This window comes from Salmo trutta, chromosome 35 (assembly GCF_901001165.1).
Source record: "Salmo trutta chromosome 35, fSalTru1.1, whole genome shotgun sequence".
Taxonomy (NCBI): domain Eukaryota; kingdom Metazoa; phylum Chordata; class Actinopteri; order Salmoniformes; family Salmonidae; genus Salmo; species Salmo trutta.
Genome location: NC_042991.1, coordinates 17,766,655 through 17,787,458, shown reverse-complemented (window position 1 = coordinate 17,787,458; position 20,804 = coordinate 17,766,655). Strand labels below are relative to the sequence as shown.

The following is a 20,804-nucleotide window of genomic DNA, read 5'->3' as shown; positions in this document are numbered from 1 at the left end:
CCCCCCCCCCCCCCCCCCCACACACTATTCTTATTATATGTTCATCTGAGTGAACTGTCCTCTGTAGTACAGCATGCTTACCTTAAAGAACAAAAAAAGAAAATGCTTAATTTTATGTTGACTGCTTTGTCAAACCCTAATCATCTGGACATATCTTATGATCCCATGGTTTAGCAGAAAATAAAAGCTTTTTTGCCATTTATATTTTGTAATAAAAAAATTCTGGAAAAAAATGATATTGACTCTGTCATAGTCTCTTACAGTAGAGAATGTAGTAAAGGAAACTATTCTGCTGACTTGTAAGACATCATGTCCTCTCTGACTACCAAAATAGTTTATTCCTATGTCTGTAAACAGATGCTGCTGAGATTCCTCTTGCCCATTCAAATACAAAACCTGAGTAGTAAACTCTGGCTGAACACTCATTGCAAAACCTCTATGGCCTAACATTCTTGCAGTCTTCGCCTTTAATGCTTATTAAACAGTTAACTTTACAGCAGTTGCCTGTCTCCTTTTTAAATGCATAACGTGGACGCCTACATAATAGTGTAATGGTTGCTGCGAACTTGTGAGAGCTCGTCAAAATGGCCCCCGACATGGTGTTTCTACTATACGGCTCAGCTCTGTCAGACAGCTCTGTCAGACTGTCAGTATGGTGGAATTCTGCTGCCTTGTTCCTCATTGTGTTAACACCATAAAGATACATTCAATTACTGATCCCTCTGGAATCAAAGCAGCAGCCATAGCTCTGGGTCAGGGTTGGTAGTGCAAACATTTCCTCAGAAAAGGAGATGGAAGCTATCACAATGAAATGTATGTTTATTTCTATAAAATGATGTAAACTAAGACTAAAAAGTGCATATACTATACCATCGGAGCATTCAGTTCTCCTCATAACCTTTTAGAAGTGCAGCTTACAGCTGCTTCGGTCTCTATAATATTAGTCATACTTTTTTCTTCAAGGCACTTGTGGAACTCTTGTCAAAGTAAAGTTTGTTGAAGAGGAAGTAGCAGGATAATCACAAGCACTAGAAGGAGTGTTAGGTGAGGAAAAACAACAATATTCTTCCTACTTCACAACATGCACAATTCAAACCAACAGTGGGATACATTTCATTGGATTATACTTAGCTTATCAAATGTACACACAATACATGGGCTTTTGTACATATATCTGATGTGGGTGGCGAGGGAGGCCTTCAACTGAGTGATGTTTGAGCTTTATTCTCTATTGTAGATCTGTAATTCACTCAATGTAAATACTGTGGACAGCAAAACCAGTTGACAGCCGAATGGTAAAGGCAAACATCAATACTCTGGATGGATGTGCGCAGGGGATTACCATAAACCCTCTAAGTAGTCCTTTCTTGACTGGAAAAACCTTGATTAAAACAAAAGAGGAGATTGATTAATGTGAGTTGAGCATGACAATCTCCTACCATCACCACTGTCTTCATTTCCTGTTGGACTGGGTCTATTTTTGAAGTCAAACATTAAACGGGGGCACCAAGTGGGAGAGGAGAGGACACTGTGTTTTGTCTCTTGACATGAATATACTATGACTCTCCTCATTACGTAGTGGAGGGAGATTCTCTGCTTCCGGCTGTTAGAGATTCTGTGTAATTGTGTTAATGTCCTTCGGAAATGTTACATTTGCTCCATAGTTTTAAGCAATGTCTACTATAGTTTCCCCTTAGATTCTATGAGTCAGAGATATGAAAACCACACTCAGTTAACCCCTTCCAGTACTGTACATATCATGGAATTGGACATTCTGTATCATCCCTCAAGTAGTGTGAAGAATTATTGCTGGAACAGATTGTTGCCAGAAAACTGTGTCAACCTCAGATCACTGGTGGCCGTCAGACACCGATCAATCTCCATTCATAGTCAGGGAACTCTTGCTCTGGTGAGCGCGCACACACACACACCCCATCAATTACTCCCAGCTCTGTCTCGCCTCTCGTGTGTGTCCCCTCCCTCTCCATCCCTTCCCGCAATCAGAGGTCGACAGCCCCGGGGGCAACGTCAGCTCATGTGAGCACCCAGGCTCAGGGCCATATATCCACAACAACCCCAACTCCATCACAAGCAGGGTGGGCACTAGTTATTTATAACTATTATAAGTAATGACACGGGTTACAGAAACATGGCTCAGATCGGTGTGTGAGACACAGGAAAGGTCTATTCTTCACTACCTGTCAAGCTGAGGTCCCAACCCAAGGAACTAGGAGGCAGAGCTTTTTAACAGAGCTGAATGCCCAATGTAAGGGTCATGATCTACAGTACCAGTCAAAAGTGTGGACACACCTACTCATTCCAGGGTTTTTCTTTATTTTCACTATTTTCTACATTGTAGAATAATAGTGAAGACATCAAAACTATTAAATAACACATATTGAATCATGTAGTAACCAACAAAGTGTTCAACAAATCGAAATATATTTTATATTTGAGATTCTTCAAAGTAGCCACCCTTTGCCTTGATGACAGCTTTGCACACTCTTGGCATTCTCTCAACTAGCTCCATGAGGTAGTCACCTGGAATGCATTTCAATGAACAGGTGTGCCTTGTTAAAAGTTAAATAGTGGAATTTCTTTCCTTAATGCGTTTGAGCCAGAGGGTAAGTTTCATTAGAGCTACCAGCTTCAGAAATTGCAGCCAAAATAAATGCTTCACAGAGTTCAAGTAACAGACCCATCTCAACATCAACTGTTCAGAGGAGACTGCGTGAATCAGGCCTTCACGGTCGAATTGCTATTAAAGAAACTACTACTAATGGACACCAAAAATAAGAAGAGACTTGCTTGGGCTAAGAAACATGAGCAATGGACATTAGACCGGTGGAAATCTGTCCTTTGGTCTGATGAGTCCAAATTTTAGATTTTTGGTTCCAACCGCCGTGTCTTTGTGAGACGCAAGAGTAGGTGAACGGATGATCTCCGCATGTGTGGTTCCCACCGTGAAGCATGGAGGAGGAGGTGTGATGGTGCTTTGCCGGTGACACTGTCAGGGATTTATTTAGAATTCAAGGCACACTTAACCAGCATGGCTACCACAGCATTCTGCAGTGATACGCCATCCTATCTGGTTTGCGCTTAGTGGGACTATCATTTGTTTTTCAACAGGACAATGACCCAACACACCTCCAGGCTGTGTAAGGGCTATTTCACCAAGAAGAAGAGTGATGGAGTGCTGCATCAGAAGACCTGGCCTCCACAGTCACCCGACCTCAACCCAATTGAGATGGTTTGGGATGAATTGGACCGCAGAGTGAAGGAAAATCAGCGAACAAGTGCTCAGCATATGTGGGAACTCCTTCAAGACTGCTTGGACAAGCATTCCAGGTGAAGCTGGTTGAGAGAATGCCAAGAGTATGCAATGCTGTCATCAAGGAAAAGGGTGGCTACTTTGAAGTATTGCAAATATAAAATATATTTTAATTTGTTTAACACTTTTTTTGGTTACTACATGATTCCATATGTGTTATTTCATAGTTTTGATGTCTTCACTATTATTCTACAATGTAGAAAATTGTAACATTTTAAGAAAAACCCTTGAATGAGTAGGTGTGTCCAAACCTTTCACTGGTACTGTATATTAAGCCAAAATTACAAGCATTTTCATTGTCAGTACACCAAGGTAAAGCCCAATCAATACATCAGACTCCTCACTTGGGAGTTTCTGGTTGAAACTTTAATCATGTATAAATAACAGGCCAGTCAACAACCACTCCTCCATCTCTCCCTAGAGTATCTGTCCGTGGCCATTCATAAAATGTGTACTTCTAGTTCATTAATCTCTGGCATGTTACAGTGATGCTGTGAGGACGAAGGGTCCCCTGGCACTAGGATCATTACACTTTTGGAGGTAGCAAGGGAAATATGGAATTAATTTATCACTGAGAGGAGAAAGAATGCCTGGTCTCTCCATTTGAAATGAGTTGGCTGTGGGGTAAACAAGACAAGTGATCCATCCATATTCTATATATTAAACACTTGATTTCAGCCTTTATGGCAATGTTTAAGACTGATGTCAGAAGGAACGATATACAATATAACTATATTTAACAGCCTTTGTGTTTGAAGCCTAAACCTTGTAAATGTGTGTAAGGGAATAAAGCATGGGAGCAGCATAGCATGCTTTTTCTTTCTTTGACCCTTTTCAACTAGTATTGCCCATAGTCTACGTCCCCCTGTTGCCAGCGATGCCAAGTCCTCACCCAGATCATAACCATCCTCCCCGTCCTTTTCCTGGAAACCTGCAACTACACAGAGAGCACCACATTAAGACAGACCAGCAAAAACAAGGGAAATAGCCTTGAACATGCAATGGAAAATAGTTTTGGGGTTAATGTTCGGAGCTGAACATGCGTCAGTGCCCTGAGGCTAGAGTCATGTATAGAGAAACATTAATGACCAAACTCTCCATATATGGTCATATTGTACAGCTACCTGAAGCCCTAACTGTGTTGAAGTCAATGGTCCTCAGCATGTCTGCCACATTCTCTGTGTTGATGACAAAATGGACCATGCTCTCGTAGCCCGGCTCTGGACATTCCATACTGGACACCTTGGCAGTGGTGCTGATCCTTAAAAGGACACAGTGGTGAGGTCACAGTTCAGAGAAACAAATAGGAGGTGACAGACAGCGATGGATGGCAACGTCCTCTGTACCCCTGTGGCTGGTAGTGACGCAGGCTGGTTGGGTCTGCTCAATAACTCTACAGGTGGAGAGCTTCATTATAATGTATTAGCTATCAGCAGCCAGCAATCAGACATAACTGCAAATCACACGCATCTTCTATGCAGTTACTTTAGCTTTACAGTCAATGCAATTGGTGTGTTTGTGTTAGTGAATGTAATGCAATTTGTGACTTTACAGATAAACACCCCATATGAAGCAGAATGGAACACTAAACAGACGAAAACAAGAATTTGACTTACTGTTTAAATATATCCTTGATGCTCTGTGGAGAAAAGAAACGATGGGTAGGCTATTGCATCTAGTTTCATTTCCAGCACTTAATTTCGGAGGTCAATTAGGGCTATATCTAAACCAGAATGAGTTTAAAACATGCACCTGCCACCATCCTAACACTCGCTGCTAGCGCTACCTGTAAACTGGATGACTAAACCAACGGCTTGCAAGCATGAACAATGAGGGAGTTGAATAAAGAGACACTTCAGTTATGAGCTTTACTTAATCTGTAGCTCTTTATAGAGCCAGGGACCTGAGTGGAGGACAGGAGTAGAGCCAGGGACCTGAGTGGAGGAGAGGACTGCTGGATGAATGGATGACATGAATGGTACCATCTATCTCTCGCCTAGCTGGGGTTTTAACTACCGGCTGTCTGCAGCAGGAGCACGTCATCCAACCTGTCTCTGTTCCAAGGACAGTATTGATGGCCAGGGGGCCAGAGGTCAAAGAACGAGGCAGGTGTTAGTTAACGACAGCAACAAAAAAAATATATATTTGTTGCCAGCAGTACAGTTACAGTCACGAACGGTCTGGATAACATAAAAACCGCCAAACCAACTCTGCTAGGGCGAGTAAATTCATAAATTATTCTGCGCTCTGGCAAACTCAGACAGGAGTGTTCTGAAATCGGAGTAGATAGCCAGAATTAACAATGTCCATTGAGAACGCACAACAACTATACAACTAAGAATGATGTGAACAATCAAGTCAATAGACGTTGGGTAGTTAGATAGCATATAGTTAATATACTGCTTGGCAAGTTCGATGTATTATTAGTAACCAACTAACGTTAGATAACTAGCTAACATACCGGTAAATACTGCTGTGTAACGCTACGCTGTTCGTAAAGATAGCATAGCTAACTAACTGTCAGCCAACATAACGTGTAACGTAACTTATTTGTAAAGTCAATACTTTATTACATTGCTCAACATGTTCTTTACATTTGTCATAATTAGTTAATTAAAACAATGAATTTGTATGCGCTCTCGTCAGACTTCGCCTGCATATTTTCCGGCATTTATTTCTAATCTGAAAACGTTGTGAAGCGACGCCCATTTTCTGAAGAATTGCATTATGGGCCCTAAGAGCACGGAAATAGTGTCCACTGCGTGTATACAGTACCAGTCAAAAGTTTGGACACACCTACTCGTTCCAAGGTTTTTCTTTAGTTTTACTATTTTCCACATTGTAGAATTATAGTGAAGACATCAAAACTATGAAATAACACATATGGAATCACGTAGTAACCAAAAAAGTGTTAAATAAATGAAAATATATTCTTCAAAGTAGCCACCCTTTGCCTTGATGACAGCTTTGCACACTCTTGGCATACTCTCAACCAGCTTCACGAGGTAGTCACCTGTAAGGCATTTCAATTAACAGGTGTGCCATGTTAAAAGTTAATTTGTGGAATTTCTGTCCTTCTTAATACGTTTGAGCCAATCAGTTGTGTTGTGACAAGGTAGGGTTGTTATACAGAAGATAGCCCTATTTGGTGAAAGACAAAGTCCATATTATGGCAAGAACAGCTCAAATAAGAAAAAAGAGAAACGACAGTCCATCATTACTTTAAGAAATTTAGGTCAGTCAATACGGAACATTTCAAGAACTTTGAAAGTTTCTTCAAGTGCAGTCGCAAAAACCATCAACCGCTATGATGAAACTGGCTCTCATGAGGACCGTCACAGGACAGGAAGACCCTGAGTTACCTCTGGTACATAGGATAAGTTTATTAGAGTTACCAGCCTCAGAAATTGCAGCCCAAATAAATGCTTCACAGAATTCAAGTAACAGACACATCTCAACATCAACTGTGCAGAGGAGACTGCGTGAATTAGGCATTCATGGTCGAATTGCTGCAAAGAAACTACTACTAAAGGACACCAATAAGCAGAAGAGACTTGCTTGGGCCAAGAAACACGAGCAATGGACATTAGACCGGTGGAAATCTGTCCTTTGGTCTGATGAGTCAAAATTTGAGATTTTTGGTTCCAACCGCCATGTCTTTGTGAGACGCAGAGTAGGTGAACGGATGATCTCCGCATGTGTGGTTCCCACTGTGAAGCATGGAGGAGGAGGTGTGATGGTGTGGGAGTGCTTTGCTGGTGACACTGTCTGTGATTTATTTAGAATTCAAGGCACATTTAACCAGCATGGCTACCACAGCATTCTGCAGCGATACGCCATCCCATCTGGTTTGCGCTTATTGGGACTATCATTTGTTTTTCAACAGAACAATGACCCAACACACCTCCAGGCTGTGTACGGGCTATTTGACCAAGAAGGAGAGTGCATCAGATGACCTGGCCTCCACAGTCACCCGACCGCAACCCAATTGAGATGGTTTGGGATGAATTGGACCACAGAGTGAGGGAAAAGCGGCCAACAAGTGACAGCAACTCCTTCAAGACTGTTGGAAAAGCATTCCAGGTGAAGCTCGTTGAGAGAATGCCAAGAGTATGCAATGCTGTCATCAAGGCAAAGAATGGCTATTTTGAAGAATCTCAAATATAATATATATTTTGATTTGGCTGCTTTGAAGAATATATTTTCATTTATTTAACACTTTTTTGGTTACCACATGATTCCATATGTGTTATTTCATAGTTTTGACGACTTCACTATTATTCTACAATGTAGATAATAGTAAAAATAAAGAAAAAACCTGGAATGAGTAGGTGTGTCCAAACCTTTGACTGGTACTGTACTTCCTATTTTGGTGAATTTAGTACGACATCCGGTAGCTTTTAGCATACTAACTCTATCCATACTATGACCAATAAGCATACTACATAATGAATTTACGTCACAAATAGTATGGTTAGTGCGGTTAGTATGTGTATTCGAACACAGCTAACATATTTTCCTTTTCCTTTCTGTAACATGATTCTAATCTGTGCAAGGTTGATGGTCACTAGACTTGTATGCTAAACCAGAATGTTATGGACAGTTCTCCTATCTGCTGATAGTGTTGGTGCCAGTCTAAAGGTGTCTTTTCCGAGGACACACTGGTTATTATTCTGTGAGACTGTGTGATTCACTGCTTTGTGTTATGTCTTTAGTTATGCGTTTCCAGAACATATGATTAGGATGTGAGGGCCTGCTTAGAGAGGCTCGTGAGACATCTGCTCTGCTTTCGTGCAGGAGGTATCTCCTTGTTGCAACTTGTATTAAACCACATATATTTTGGATTTACTTTACCAATGACTGCTCTCCCTTTCACCTGGAAATTCCTCTTTACAGTGTGCGATCAGAGATCCACAGGACCAGAGTTCCCAGAGACATTGATCACACAACTGATCCTATTACAGTCCTTTGTGGAGGGTCCCCTGACTCATAGGCTACCTGTAGGGCTACTGATCCTAAGACAGTGAAACATTAGCTACCTGCAGGAACACTGATCCTCATCCAGTTTACAAGGGCTGAAACAGGCAACCTTTCTGCTCAAGAAGTTACATCTAAAGTTACATCTGACCATTATTCTATTCCATTACATGACATACTGGTACATACCCTTGGTCCAGTTACTGAGGCCAGACAGGTTCAGTGCTAGTGTCCCATCCATAGTGCCTACCTGTAGGAACACAGCCATCTGTGGTTCCTCCATGGACTGGATGGCTGTCTCCACCAGTTTGACGGCGCCCTCCAGGTGGTCTCCATGGCGACGCATGAGGGAACGGATGTAGTCCAGCTTGTCATCCTGCTGGCGGCTGATCATCCCCACCAACTCCTTCTTCCTCTCCTCCAGGATGGCATACAGCCCGTCAAACTTATCACACAGACTCTGCTTCTGACGACGGCCGTTCTCCTGCACACAGACACCCATTGGTAACACCTAATAATAACTTGAATAAGCCCTTATACATTTTTATATATATATATATATATATATATATATATATATACTGCTCAAAAAAATAAAGGGAACACTTAAACAACACATCCTAGATCTGAATGAAAGAAATAATCTTATGAAATACTTTTTTCTTTATATAGTTGAATGTGCTGACAACAAAATCACACAAAAATAATCAATGGAAATCCAATTTATCAACCCATGGAGGTCTGGATTTGGAGTCACACTCAAAATTAAAGTGGAAAACCACACTACAGGCTGATCCAACTTTGATGTAATGTCCTTAAAACAAGTCATAATGAGGCTCAGTAGTGTGTGTGGCCTCCACGTGCCTGTATGACCTCCCTACAACGCCTGGGCATGCTCCTGATGAGGTGGCGGATGGTCTCCTGAGGGATCTCCTCCCAGACCTGGACTAAAGCATCCGCCAACTCCTGGACAGTCTGTGGTGCAATGTGGCGTTGGTGGATGGAGCGAGACATGATGTCCCAGATGTGCTCAATTGGATTCAGGTCTGGGGAACGGGCGGGCCAGTCCATAGCATCAATGCCTTCCTCTTGCAGGAACTGCTGACACACTCCAGCCACATGAGGTCTAGCATTGTCTTGCATTAGGAGGAACCCAGGGCCAACCGCACCAGCATATGGTCTCACAAGGGGTCTGAGGATCTCATCTCGGTACCTAATGGCAGTCAGGCTACCTCTGGCGAGCACATGGAGGGCTGTGTGGCCCCTAAAGAAATGACACCCTACACCATGACTGACCCACCGCCAAACCGGTCATGCTGGAGGATGTTGCAGGCAGCAGAACGTTCTCCACGGCGTCTCCAGACTGTCACGTCTGTCACGTGCTCAGTGTGAACCTGCTTTCATCTGTGAAGAGCACAGGGCGCCAGTGGCGAATTTGCCAATCTTGGTGTTCTCTGGCAAATGCCAAACGTCCTGCACGGTGTTGGGCTGTAAGCACAACCCCCACCTGTGGACGTCGGGCCCTCATACCACCCTCATGGAGTCTGTTTCTGACCGTTTGAGCAGACACATGCACATTTGTGGCCTGCTGGAGGTCATTTTGCAGGGCTCTGGCAGTGCTTCTCCTGCTCCTCCTTGCACAAAGGCGGAGGTAGCTGTCCTGCTGCTGGGTTGTTGCCCTCCTACGGCCTCCTCCACGTCTCCTGATGTACTAGCCTGTCTCCTGGTAGCGTCTCCATGCTCTGGACACTACGCTGACAGACACAGCAAACCTACTTGCCACAGCTCACATTGATGTGCCATCCTGGATGAGCTGCACTACCTGAGCCACTTGTGTGGGTTGTAGACTCCGTCTCATGCTACCACTAGAGTGAAAGCACCGCCAGCATTCAAAAGTGACCAAAACATCAGCCAGGAAGCATAGGAACTGAGAAGTGGTCTGTGGTCCCCACCTGCAGAACCACTCCTTTATTGGGGGTGTCTTGCTAATTGCCTATAATTTCCACCTGTTGTCTATTCCATTTGCACAACAGCATGTGAAATGTATTGTCAATCAGTGTTGCTTCCTAAGTGGACAGTTTGATTTCACAGAAGTGTGATTGACTTGGAGTTACGTTGTATTGTTTAAGTGTTCCCTTTATTTTTTTGAGCAGTGTATATATATATATAGATTTATTTATTCATAGTTTATAAATAATGTATTAATACTTCTTGATGCTAGTTATTACAATACAACAGGTTTTTCACAGTGATGTGTGTGGTGACTCCACAGTGAGCTTTGTGACTGTGAAGTGAGAGGTCTGGTTGTAGTGGGTGACATTCTAACCTGGATGGACCTGCAGGTCTCCTCCATCTGAGAGAGGAGGGCCTGGATACGGTCGTTCCCAGCCACCAAGATGGCGATGCCGTCACTCAGCTCCGTCTGCAGCCAATCAACATAGCATGACGGGTTAATGTCTGTACTCACTTCACCAGTGGTCACCAAACCCTAATCGAGGAGGGCTATAGGAAATTAATGCTTTTGTTCCATCCCTCAGCTGACACTTTAGGTAGTAGTTCACACAATTGTGATGATAGATTGAAGATTTAAATATCGAAAGTGTTGTGTTTTTAACAATGTATAAAACATTAGCTGAAGCTGAAGTTGCTCGTTATCCTTCCTCGTCTGTATTTGTAATGAATGATTCATAGTGAGCGAGTGAGCATTGAATGCAAGGCACATTTGTCACCAAAGCCACCTGATGTTATAGTCCGTTCAAACATACTTCTTTTAGCTTATGAAAGTAGATACAGCAAATATGTAACGTGTATGTATCATGTTTGTGTGGGTGGCTTCCCCTTCAGTATTACTCAACAGCCAGACACATAATCCATCCTTAACAAGCGACCTTCCCTTTGATATTAGTCACCGTTCACTTGGATCCTCTAGGGGAAAGTTACACTCTTAGGAAAAAAAGGTGCTATCTAGAACCTAAAAGGGTTCTTTGGCTGTCCCCATAGGAGAACCCTTTGAATAACAATACTGAACAAAAATATAAATGCAACATGCAACAATTTCAAAAATGTTACTGAGTTGCAGTTCATATAAGGAAATCAGTCAATTTAAATAAATTCATTAGGTCCTAATCTATGGATTTCACATGACTGGGCAGGGGCGCATCCATGGGTGGGCCTGGGAAGGCATAGGCCCACCCACTTGGGATCCAGGCCAATCTGAATGAGTTTTTCCCCACAAAATGGCTTTATTCCAGACAGAAATATTCCTCAGTTTCATCAGCTGTCCGGATGGCTGGTCTCAGACAATCCTGCAGGTGAAGAAGCCGGATGTGGAGCTCCTGGACTGGCATGGTTAGACGTGGTCTGCGGTTGTGAGGCTAGTTGCACGTACTGCCAAATTCTCTTAAATAACGTTGGAGGCAGCTTATGGTAGAGAAATTAACATTAAATTATCTGGAAACAGCTCTGGTGGACATTTCCGCCTCTGGTGGACATGTACGCTTCCTCAAAACTAGACACATCTGTGGCATTTCGTTGTGTGACATAACTGCACATTTTAGAGTGGACTTTTACTGTCCCCTGTACAAGGTCCACCTGTGTAATGCTCATGCTGTTTAATCAGCTTCTTGATTTGCCACACCTGTCAAGTGGATGGATTATCTTGGCAAAGGAGAAATGCTCAGTAACAGGGATGTAAACAAATTTGTGCACAAAATGTGAGAGAAATAAGCTTTTTGTGTATGTGTAAAATTTTGTATATCTTTTATTTCAGCTTATGAAACATGGGACCAACACTTTGCATGTTGCATTCATATTTTTGTTCAGTATGTTTTTGGTTCTTTTTCAGTTTCATATACAGTGCATTTGGAAAGTATTCAAACCCCTCGACTGTTTCACATTTTGTTATGTTACAGCCTTATTCTAAAATGGATTAAATAAAACAAATCCTCATCAATTTACACACAATATCCCATAATGACAAAGCGAAAACAGGTTTTTAGAAATTTTTGCAAACGTATTAAAAATAAAAAACATAAATACATTATCTACATAAGTATTCAGACCCTTTACTATGAGACTCAAAATTGAGCTCAGGTGCATCCTGTTTCCATAGATGATCTTTGAGATGTGTCTACAACTTGATTGGAGTGCACCTGTGGTAAATTCAATTGATTGGACATGATTTGGAAAGGCACATACCTGTCTATATAAGGTCCCACAGTTGACAATGCATGTCAGAGCAAAAATCAAGCCATGAGGTCGAAGGAATTGTCCGTAGAGCTCCGAGACAGGATTGTGTCGAGGCACAGATCTGGGGAAGGGTACCAAAAAATGTCTGCAGTATTGAAGGTCCCCAAGAACACAGTGGCATCCGTCATTCTTAAATAGAAGAAGTTTGGAACCACCAAGACTCTTCCTAGAGCTGGCCGCCTGGCCAAACTGAGCAATTGGGGGAGACGGGCCTTGGTCAGGGAGGTCCCCAAGAACCCGATGGTCACTCTGACAGAGCTCCAGAGTCCCTCTGTGGAGATGGGAGAACCTTCAAGAAGGACAACCATCTATGCAGCACTCCACTAATCAGGTCTTTATGGTAGAGTGGCCAGACGGAAGCCACTACACAGTAAAAAGCACATGAAAGCCCGCTTGGAGTTTGCCAAAAGGCACCTAAATGACTCGCAGACCATGAGAAACAAGATTCTCTGGTCTGATAAAACCAAGATTAAACTATTTGGCCTGAATGCCAAGTGTCACGTCTGGAGGAAACCTGGCACCATCACTATGGTGAAGCATGGTGGTAGCAGCATTATGCTATGGGGATGTTTTTCAGTGGCAGGGACTGGGAGACTAGTCAGGATCGAGGGAAAGATAAATGGAGCAAAGTATAGAGAGATCCTTGATCCAGAGCACTCAGGACTTTAGACTGGGGTGAAGGTTCACCTTCCAACAGGACAACAATCCTAAGCACAAGACAACGCAGGACAAGTCTATGAATGTCCTTGAAGGGCCCAGCCAGAGCCTGGACTTGAACCCGATCGAACATCTCTGGAGAGACCTGAAAATAGCTGTGCAGCAACGCACCACGTCAAACCTGACAGAGCTTGACAGGATCTGCAGAGAAGAATGGGAGAAGATCACTCGAGGTGCCACAGGTACTTCAACAAAGTACTGAGTAAAGGGTCTGAATAATTTTGTATATGTGATATTTCAGTTTTATTTTTTTATAATTTTGCAAGAATGTTTAAAAACATGTTTTTGCTTTATCATTATGGGGTATTGTGTGTAGATCGATGAGGGGAAAAAACAATTTATCAATTTTAGAATAAGGCTGTAACGTAAGAAAATGTGGAAAAAGTCAAAGGGACTGAATACTTTCAAAATGCACTGTATATACAATCTTAGTTGTCGTGCCAGCAGGTTGACAGGGTCATGTGTGTGTGTGTTTGTGTGTGCGGTGAGATGAAACCCCGCAGGGTAGCCACAACTCAACACATCTGTCTGCTGTCGCTACACTTAGCACTCACACACACACACACACACACACACACACACACACACACACACACACACACACACACACACACACACACACACACACACACACACACACACACACACACACACACACACACTCTCTCTTTAGATAAGGCAGATCACATACACACACTGGCTCTACACTTCAAATAACATTCAAATCTCTCTCTGGGGGACATAATGAATACAGACAGTGTTATAAGCTGTTATATTGGATAATTACGTTTCAGAATAAGGACGATATAACAGACAGACAGACTACCAGAAAGGAAGACAGACAGCTATAGAGATATTGAGTGACATCACAATCAGACCCTTGGCCCTGACTCAGGGTGCTCCATTACCTTCTGTCTCTTGTAGACGTTCTGCAGGGGGGCCACCTCACAGTCCTTGTGCTGGCCAAACACTTTACACATGGAGCAGGTGGGCGTCTCACAGCTCAGGCAGTAGATGTTGATCTTCTCCTCGTCATGCTCCTCACACATCAGCTGTTGCTGCTCCACCTTGGTGGGGTTCAGGGGCCTGCAGGGACACAGAAGTAAAGGGACAGCCTCAGAAACACACACACAAGCACACATCCAGTACGCATGCATACATGCGCACAGACCAATGTGCATATGCACACACACTTTATTTGGCTCTTCTGTCAATGGCACAGGAAATGGGAGCAGCTCTCAAGGCTTCAGATAACCCAGAAGGCATTGGGGGAATTGTACTACTATTGACCATTCATATTCTCTCTAGAGGAAAAGCCTACACATAGATATAGAACAATTTACACATTTGAGAAAAGCCATTGAGGAATATCATGTTGAGGGAAACTAGATAGATTGCTCATGTAGCTCAAATTGGTGTTACAGACCAAAAGCACTTCCCTTGACGTAATAATATAATCTTTAATCTTTATTGTGTCAAGACAAGGCCTGAACAAGCTGTGATATTGCTGCTACAGGTTTCTAAATGATATCAACACTGGAAAAGACTGCCACCCAGTGGCCTTCTATATAAAATGAGAATGACCCTGGCCTTACGTTCAACCCTGGCTTAACTCTTACCCTAACCCCTCTAAATAGGGCTCCCCCACCTCCCAATTCCAAATGTATCCAAAATTATCATGAAAAATATCAGATATTCACTAGGATAACCCAGTGCCACCGACGCGGCCTGCGGGCTCTCCTCCGTGGCCAATGTGAGTACGATGTATAAGCGTGTTAATCCTCGCAAGGCTGCCGGCCCAGACGGCATCCCTAGCCACATCCTCAAAGCATGCGCCGACCAGCTGGCTGCTTACCGCCCCAATAGATCCATAGACGATGCAATCGCCATCACACTGCACACTGCCCTATCCCATCTAGACAAAACATATGTAAGAATGCTGTACATTGACTATAGCTCAGCATTCAACACCATAGTACCCTCCAAGCTCATCATTAAGCTCGAGGACCTGGGATTGAACCCCGCCCTGTGCAACTGGATCCTGGACTTCCTGATGGGCCGCCCCCAGGTGGTGAAGGTAGGAACCAACACCTCCACTTCGCTGATCCTCAACACTGGGGCCCCACAAGGGTGCGTGCTCAGTCCCCTCCTGTACTCCCTGTTTACCCATGACTGTGTGACCAAGCACGCCTCCAACTCAATCATCAAGTTTGCAGATGACACAACAGTAGTAGGCATGATACCAACAATGGCGAGACATCCTACAGGGAGGAGGTGAGGGCTCTGGGAGTGTGGTGCCAGTAAAATAACCTCTCACTCAACGTCAACAAAACAAAGGAGATGATCGTGGACTTCAGGAAACAGCAGAGGGAGCACGCCTCTATCCACATCGACGGGACCACAGTGGAGAAGGCGGAAAGCTTCAAGTTCCTTGGCATACACATCACTGACAAACTGAAATGGCCCATTAACACAGACAGTGTGGTGAAGAAGGCGCAACAGCGCCTCTTCAACCTCATGAGGCTGAAGAAATTTGGCTTGTCACCTAAAACCCTCATAAACTTCTACAGATGCACAATCGAGAGCATCCTGTCGGGCTGTATCACCACTTGGTATGGCAACTGCAACGTCCGCAACCCCAGGGCTTTCCAAAGGGTGGTGCGGTCTGCCCAACGCATCTCCAGGGGCAAACTACCTGCCCTCCAGGACACCTACAGCACCCGGTCACAGGAAGGCCAAAAAGATCATCAAGGACAACAACCACCTTGGCCACTGCCTGTTCACTCCATTATCATCCAGAAGGCGTGGTCAGTACAGGTGCATCAAAGCTGGGACCGAGAGACTGGAAAACAGCTTCTATCTCAAGACCATCATACTGTTAAATAGCCATCACTAGCACATAGAGGCTGCTGCCTATATACATAGACTTGAAATCACTGGCCACTTTAATAAATAATACTAGTCCCTTTAATAATGTCTACATATCTTGCATTACCCATCTCATATGTATATACTGTATCCTATACTATTCTACTGTATCTTATTATATGCCTCTCTGACATTGCTCGTCTAGAATATTTTATATTCTTAATTCCATTCCTTTACTAGATTTGTGTGTATTGGGTATATGTTGTGTAATTGTTAGATATTACTTGTTAGATACAGTTGAAGTCGGAAGTTTACATACACCTTAGCCAAACACATTTAAACTCAGTTTCTCACAATTCCTGACATTCAATCCTAGTAAAAATTCCCTGTCTTAGGTCAGTTAGGATCACCACTTTATTTTAAGAATGTGAAATGTCAAAATAATAGTAGAGAGAATGATTTATTTCAGCTTTTATTTCTTTCATCACATTCCCAGTGGGTCAGAAGTTTACATACACTCAATTAGTATTTGGTAGCACTGCCTTTAAATTGTTTACCCTGGGTCAAACGTTTCGGGTAGCCTTCCACAAGCTTCCCACAATAAGTTGGGTGAATTTTGGCCCATTCCTCCTGACAGAGCTGGTGTAACTGAGTCAGGTTTGTAGGCCTCCTTGCTCGCACATACTTTTTCAGTTCTGCCCACAAATTCTCTATAGGATTGAGATCGGGGCTTTGTGATGGCCACTCCAATACCTTGACTTTGTTGTCCTTAAGCCATTTTGCCACAACTTTGGAAGTATGCTTGGGGTCATTGTCCATTTGGAAGACCCATTTGCGACCAAGCTTTAACTTCCTGACTGATGTCTTGACATGTTGCTTCAGTATATCCACATAATTTTCCTGCCTCATGATGCCATCTATTTTGTGAAGTGGACCAGTCCCTCCTGCAGCAAAGCACCCCCACAATATGATGCTGCCACCCCCATGCTTCACGATTGGGATGGTGTTCTTCGGCTTGCAAGCCTCCCCCTTTTTCCTCGAAACATAACGATGGTCATTATGGCCAAAAGTTCTATTTTTGTTTCATCAGACCAGATGACATTTCTCCAAAAAGTACGATATTTGTCCCCATGTGCAGTTGCAAACTGTAGTCTGGAATTTTTATGCCGGTTTTGGAGCAGTGGCTTCTTCCTTGCTGAGCGGCCTTTCAGGTTATGTCGATATAGGACTCGTTTTACTGTGGATAGAGATACTTTTGTACCTGTTTCCTCCAGCATCTTCACAAGGTCCTTTGCTGTTGTTCTGGGATTGATTTGCACTTTTTGCACCAAAGTACGTTTTTCTCTAGAAGACAGAACGCGTCTCCTTCCTGAGCGGTATGACGGCTGCGTGGTCCCATGGTGTTTATACTTGCGTACTATTGTTTGTACAGATGAACGTGGTACCTTCAGTCGTTTGGAAATTGCTCCCAAGGATGAACCAGATTTGTGGAGGTCTACAAAAAATGTTCTGAGGTCTTGGCTGATTTCTTTTGATTTTCCCACAATGTCAAGCAAAGAGGCACTGAGTTTGAAGGTAGGCCTTGAAATACATCCACAGGTACACCTCCAATTGACTCAAATGATGTCAACTAGCCTATCAGAAGCTTCTAAAGCCAGGACATCATTTTCTGGAATTTTCCAAGCTGTTTAAAGGCACAGTCAACTTAGTGTATGTACACTCCTGACCCACTGGAATTGTGATACAGTGGATTATAAGGGAAATAATCTGTCTGTAAACAATTGTTGGAAAAATTACTTGTGTCATGCACAAAGTAGATGTCCTAACCAACTTGCCAAAACTATAGTTTGTTAACAAGAAATGTGTGGAGTGATTGAAAATGAGTTTTAATGACTCCAACCTAAGTGTATGTAAACTTCCGACTTCAACTGTATTACTGCACTGTCAGAGCTAGAAGCACAAGCATTTCACTACACCTGCAATAACATCTGCTAAACACGTGTATGTGACCAATAAAATGTGATTTGATTTGATCTATACTACTCACAACCACCCCCCAGATACACACGTCTGTATCTGTGTCAATGCTACAAGAGGATGGTTCTCCTGTTTACCGCTCCATCGAGGCAGGGATTAAGTGTGCTAGTTACAGCAACAACATGGAGGACACCGCCAGAGACTGATGTTTCTATGTTCCTGGTTTGTTAACATGACGCAGCTGATGAACACACACAGACGCGCTAGTGACACCATTAGAGTAAAATCAGATGCCTAGGTCTTTGCACCACTGACTGCCCAGGGCCTGTGGCATGAGAGGTGAAACTGGAAGCAATATTTCATGGCTGAGTTCACATAGGGTTGTAGCAGTAGTACACTCCTTGTGCTCATGGCTTTTGTTGACATGCCATGTCCTTAAGTCAACAGAGGTCAGCACCGCAGAAGTGTGTGTTGTATGGCAAAACTGTATGGATAATGTTAACATTTGGTGAGCATTCTGGTTCTAGTGGATGCTTACAGAAGCTAGTCACGTACCCCTCACAGACCCAGACACACGCACACAACACTGACCTGCTGGACTCTTCTTGTTTGTAGATGTCTATGATGTTCTCTACTAGCAGGTTCCTCTGTAGGCCATACACACCATGGCGGTCCAACACTGCCTCATGACGACATGATGGGCAGCGGAAACGACCCCCTGTGGACATGGACTTGGACCCCCGAGACTGCCACAGGGGGTTGGCAGCCTGGGAGGGGAGAGGGGGGAAAGGGATGAGGAGGAGAGGGGGTAGTGGAGTCAAATGGTAAAGCATCACTCTCACTGGGGGTGTTGAAGAGTTAAGGGAGGATATGGACAACAGCTGTTTGACACAGAAATGTTGTCTACTCAAGGGAAACCAACATATGATTCTGCACTGAGGAGTGCTTAAGACTGGGTACAGGCCCAAACACTGAGTTACATACCTCTTAAAGGTCCTAAAGGTGACATGATATCAAGAAGACTAACCTTGTTAGACACTTTAACCAGGATGGACCCACAACAAATGATCAAGTCAGTCAGTGTGAGGAACCTTTCACACAGAAACTAAAGTTTATTTACAGAGCCACTGATCCATCCACCCACCACTAAATATTGAGCGGAGATGATCCTCCACAGTCAATACTTTATGATAAAGACCTCAACATAAAGGGATGAAGGCTTGACACTATAGACTGCTATGAATATTGAGGAAGGCTAAATGGTTCACGCCAACTTCCATAAATACATCTAATGTATCCTGTCGTGATCTTTGATAAGGACTGAGGCAGCTGTTGGCGTCTCCCATATCTGAATGGCTCCTCCAGTTCAAATAATGACCTGAGGGGTTCAACAGGACCAAAGATATATGCAGGGGTTCCCAATTACTTTCAGCAGCAGGCCAATTTTTTTCTTGAGTGGATGGTCGGAGGGCTGGCCCAATGCTCTTAACTGCTAGCTACCTGCCACCCCATAAAACATGTACTCAGCTCAGCACCTGTAAAAACTGGAATCAGGGCTCCAAAATCACAGAACACTGCTGGACCACTAATTGACCACACATGGCCTCAGGACAGGAGAGTGATGCAAAAAAACGTCCGCCCCCCCTCTTACCTGGAAGACGTCATTGGCACACTTTCTGCAGAGGTTGTGCTGGCAGGGCAGAATGACCACAGGCTTGGTGAACATCTCCAGGCAGATGGGGCAGATGAGCTGCTTCTCCAAGTTATCCATGGTGCTAGACTCCCCGAGTTGCCCAGGTTTGTAGCCCAGTGCAAAGTTCATCCCAAACACTGGTCTGACGCTCTATGAAGCCCTCAAGAAGAAAGAACTGGGAACCTTCCTGTGCCTCTCTTCTCGATCTTTCTGTCCCTCTATCACTCTATCCCTCGATCTCTCTGCCTGTCTCTCCTCCAGCGTAAAGACCCTCCCTGCCATGGAAATATATTTAGCCTTTGTTTGTTATGGGTCAGGTTACTATCCAAATTGCATGCCACTCTGGACCATGGGATTCCTAACCCCAGACCCACAGCACAAACCAGGGGTGTGTTAGAAGAGAGGAGGGAGAGATTCCTCTGTCCATTTTTATGTCTGCAGTAAACTGATTGGAAGACAGACAGGCAGGCCCGTGCAGGCACATACACGCACACACACACAGGAATATTCAGTAGGGTGGGGGTGTATTAGAGGCCCCTGAGTCACTGGTCATGAGAGGGATAGCTGGTGCCGATGACGAGGCACTAAAAATGTAACACAACGTCAATAACATAACACCAATCTAATGCCTGCTGTACGCAGGCCAGTCCGGAGGCGGTCACTCACTGCTATTGGCATCACAACAAACACGACTCCACTCCACACTACATGGTGTTGTGCTATTAGTAAATTAGTCAAAACCATTACTTGAGCAATGGGCAACAATTATAAGGCGCCCTACCGGTATGTTATTATCAATAGATACCCCAGGGAATAGCAGGCCCATGTGAATTATGTTAATCTGAAAATGTTCTACTTCAACCTGCTCAATGTGCGTTATATGAAAAAGTATTATCAGTGATGGATATTCAAAAGATCTAAGCTGGGATGTGAGCCCATAAGAAAAGGGCTCAACCCGGAAATACTTTCTCTGACCCCCACCTTCTGACCAGT

The 20,804-nt window shown here is 43.7% G+C and overlaps 1 protein-coding gene across 1 annotated transcript; it reads right to left on the bottom strand.

Moving 5' to 3' along the window:
- Positions 1-803: 803 nt before the first annotated feature.
- trim54 (tripartite motif containing 54) lies at positions 804-20,012 on the bottom strand. The gene is made up of 9 exons (XM_029733582.1): positions 19,770-20,012; positions 18,710-18,885; positions 14,182-14,359; positions 10,635-10,730; positions 8,559-8,792; positions 4,948-4,970; positions 4,456-4,592; positions 4,224-4,268; positions 804-1,381 (listed from the first exon to the last, which is right to left on the bottom strand). Exons 1-9 carry the CDS (start codon positions 19,938-19,940, stop codon positions 1,353-1,355), a joined length of 1,089 nt encoding a protein of 362 aa, XP_029589442.1. The 5' UTR covers positions 19,941-20,012; the 3' UTR covers positions 804-1,352.
- Positions 20,013-20,804: the final 792 nt, after the last annotated feature.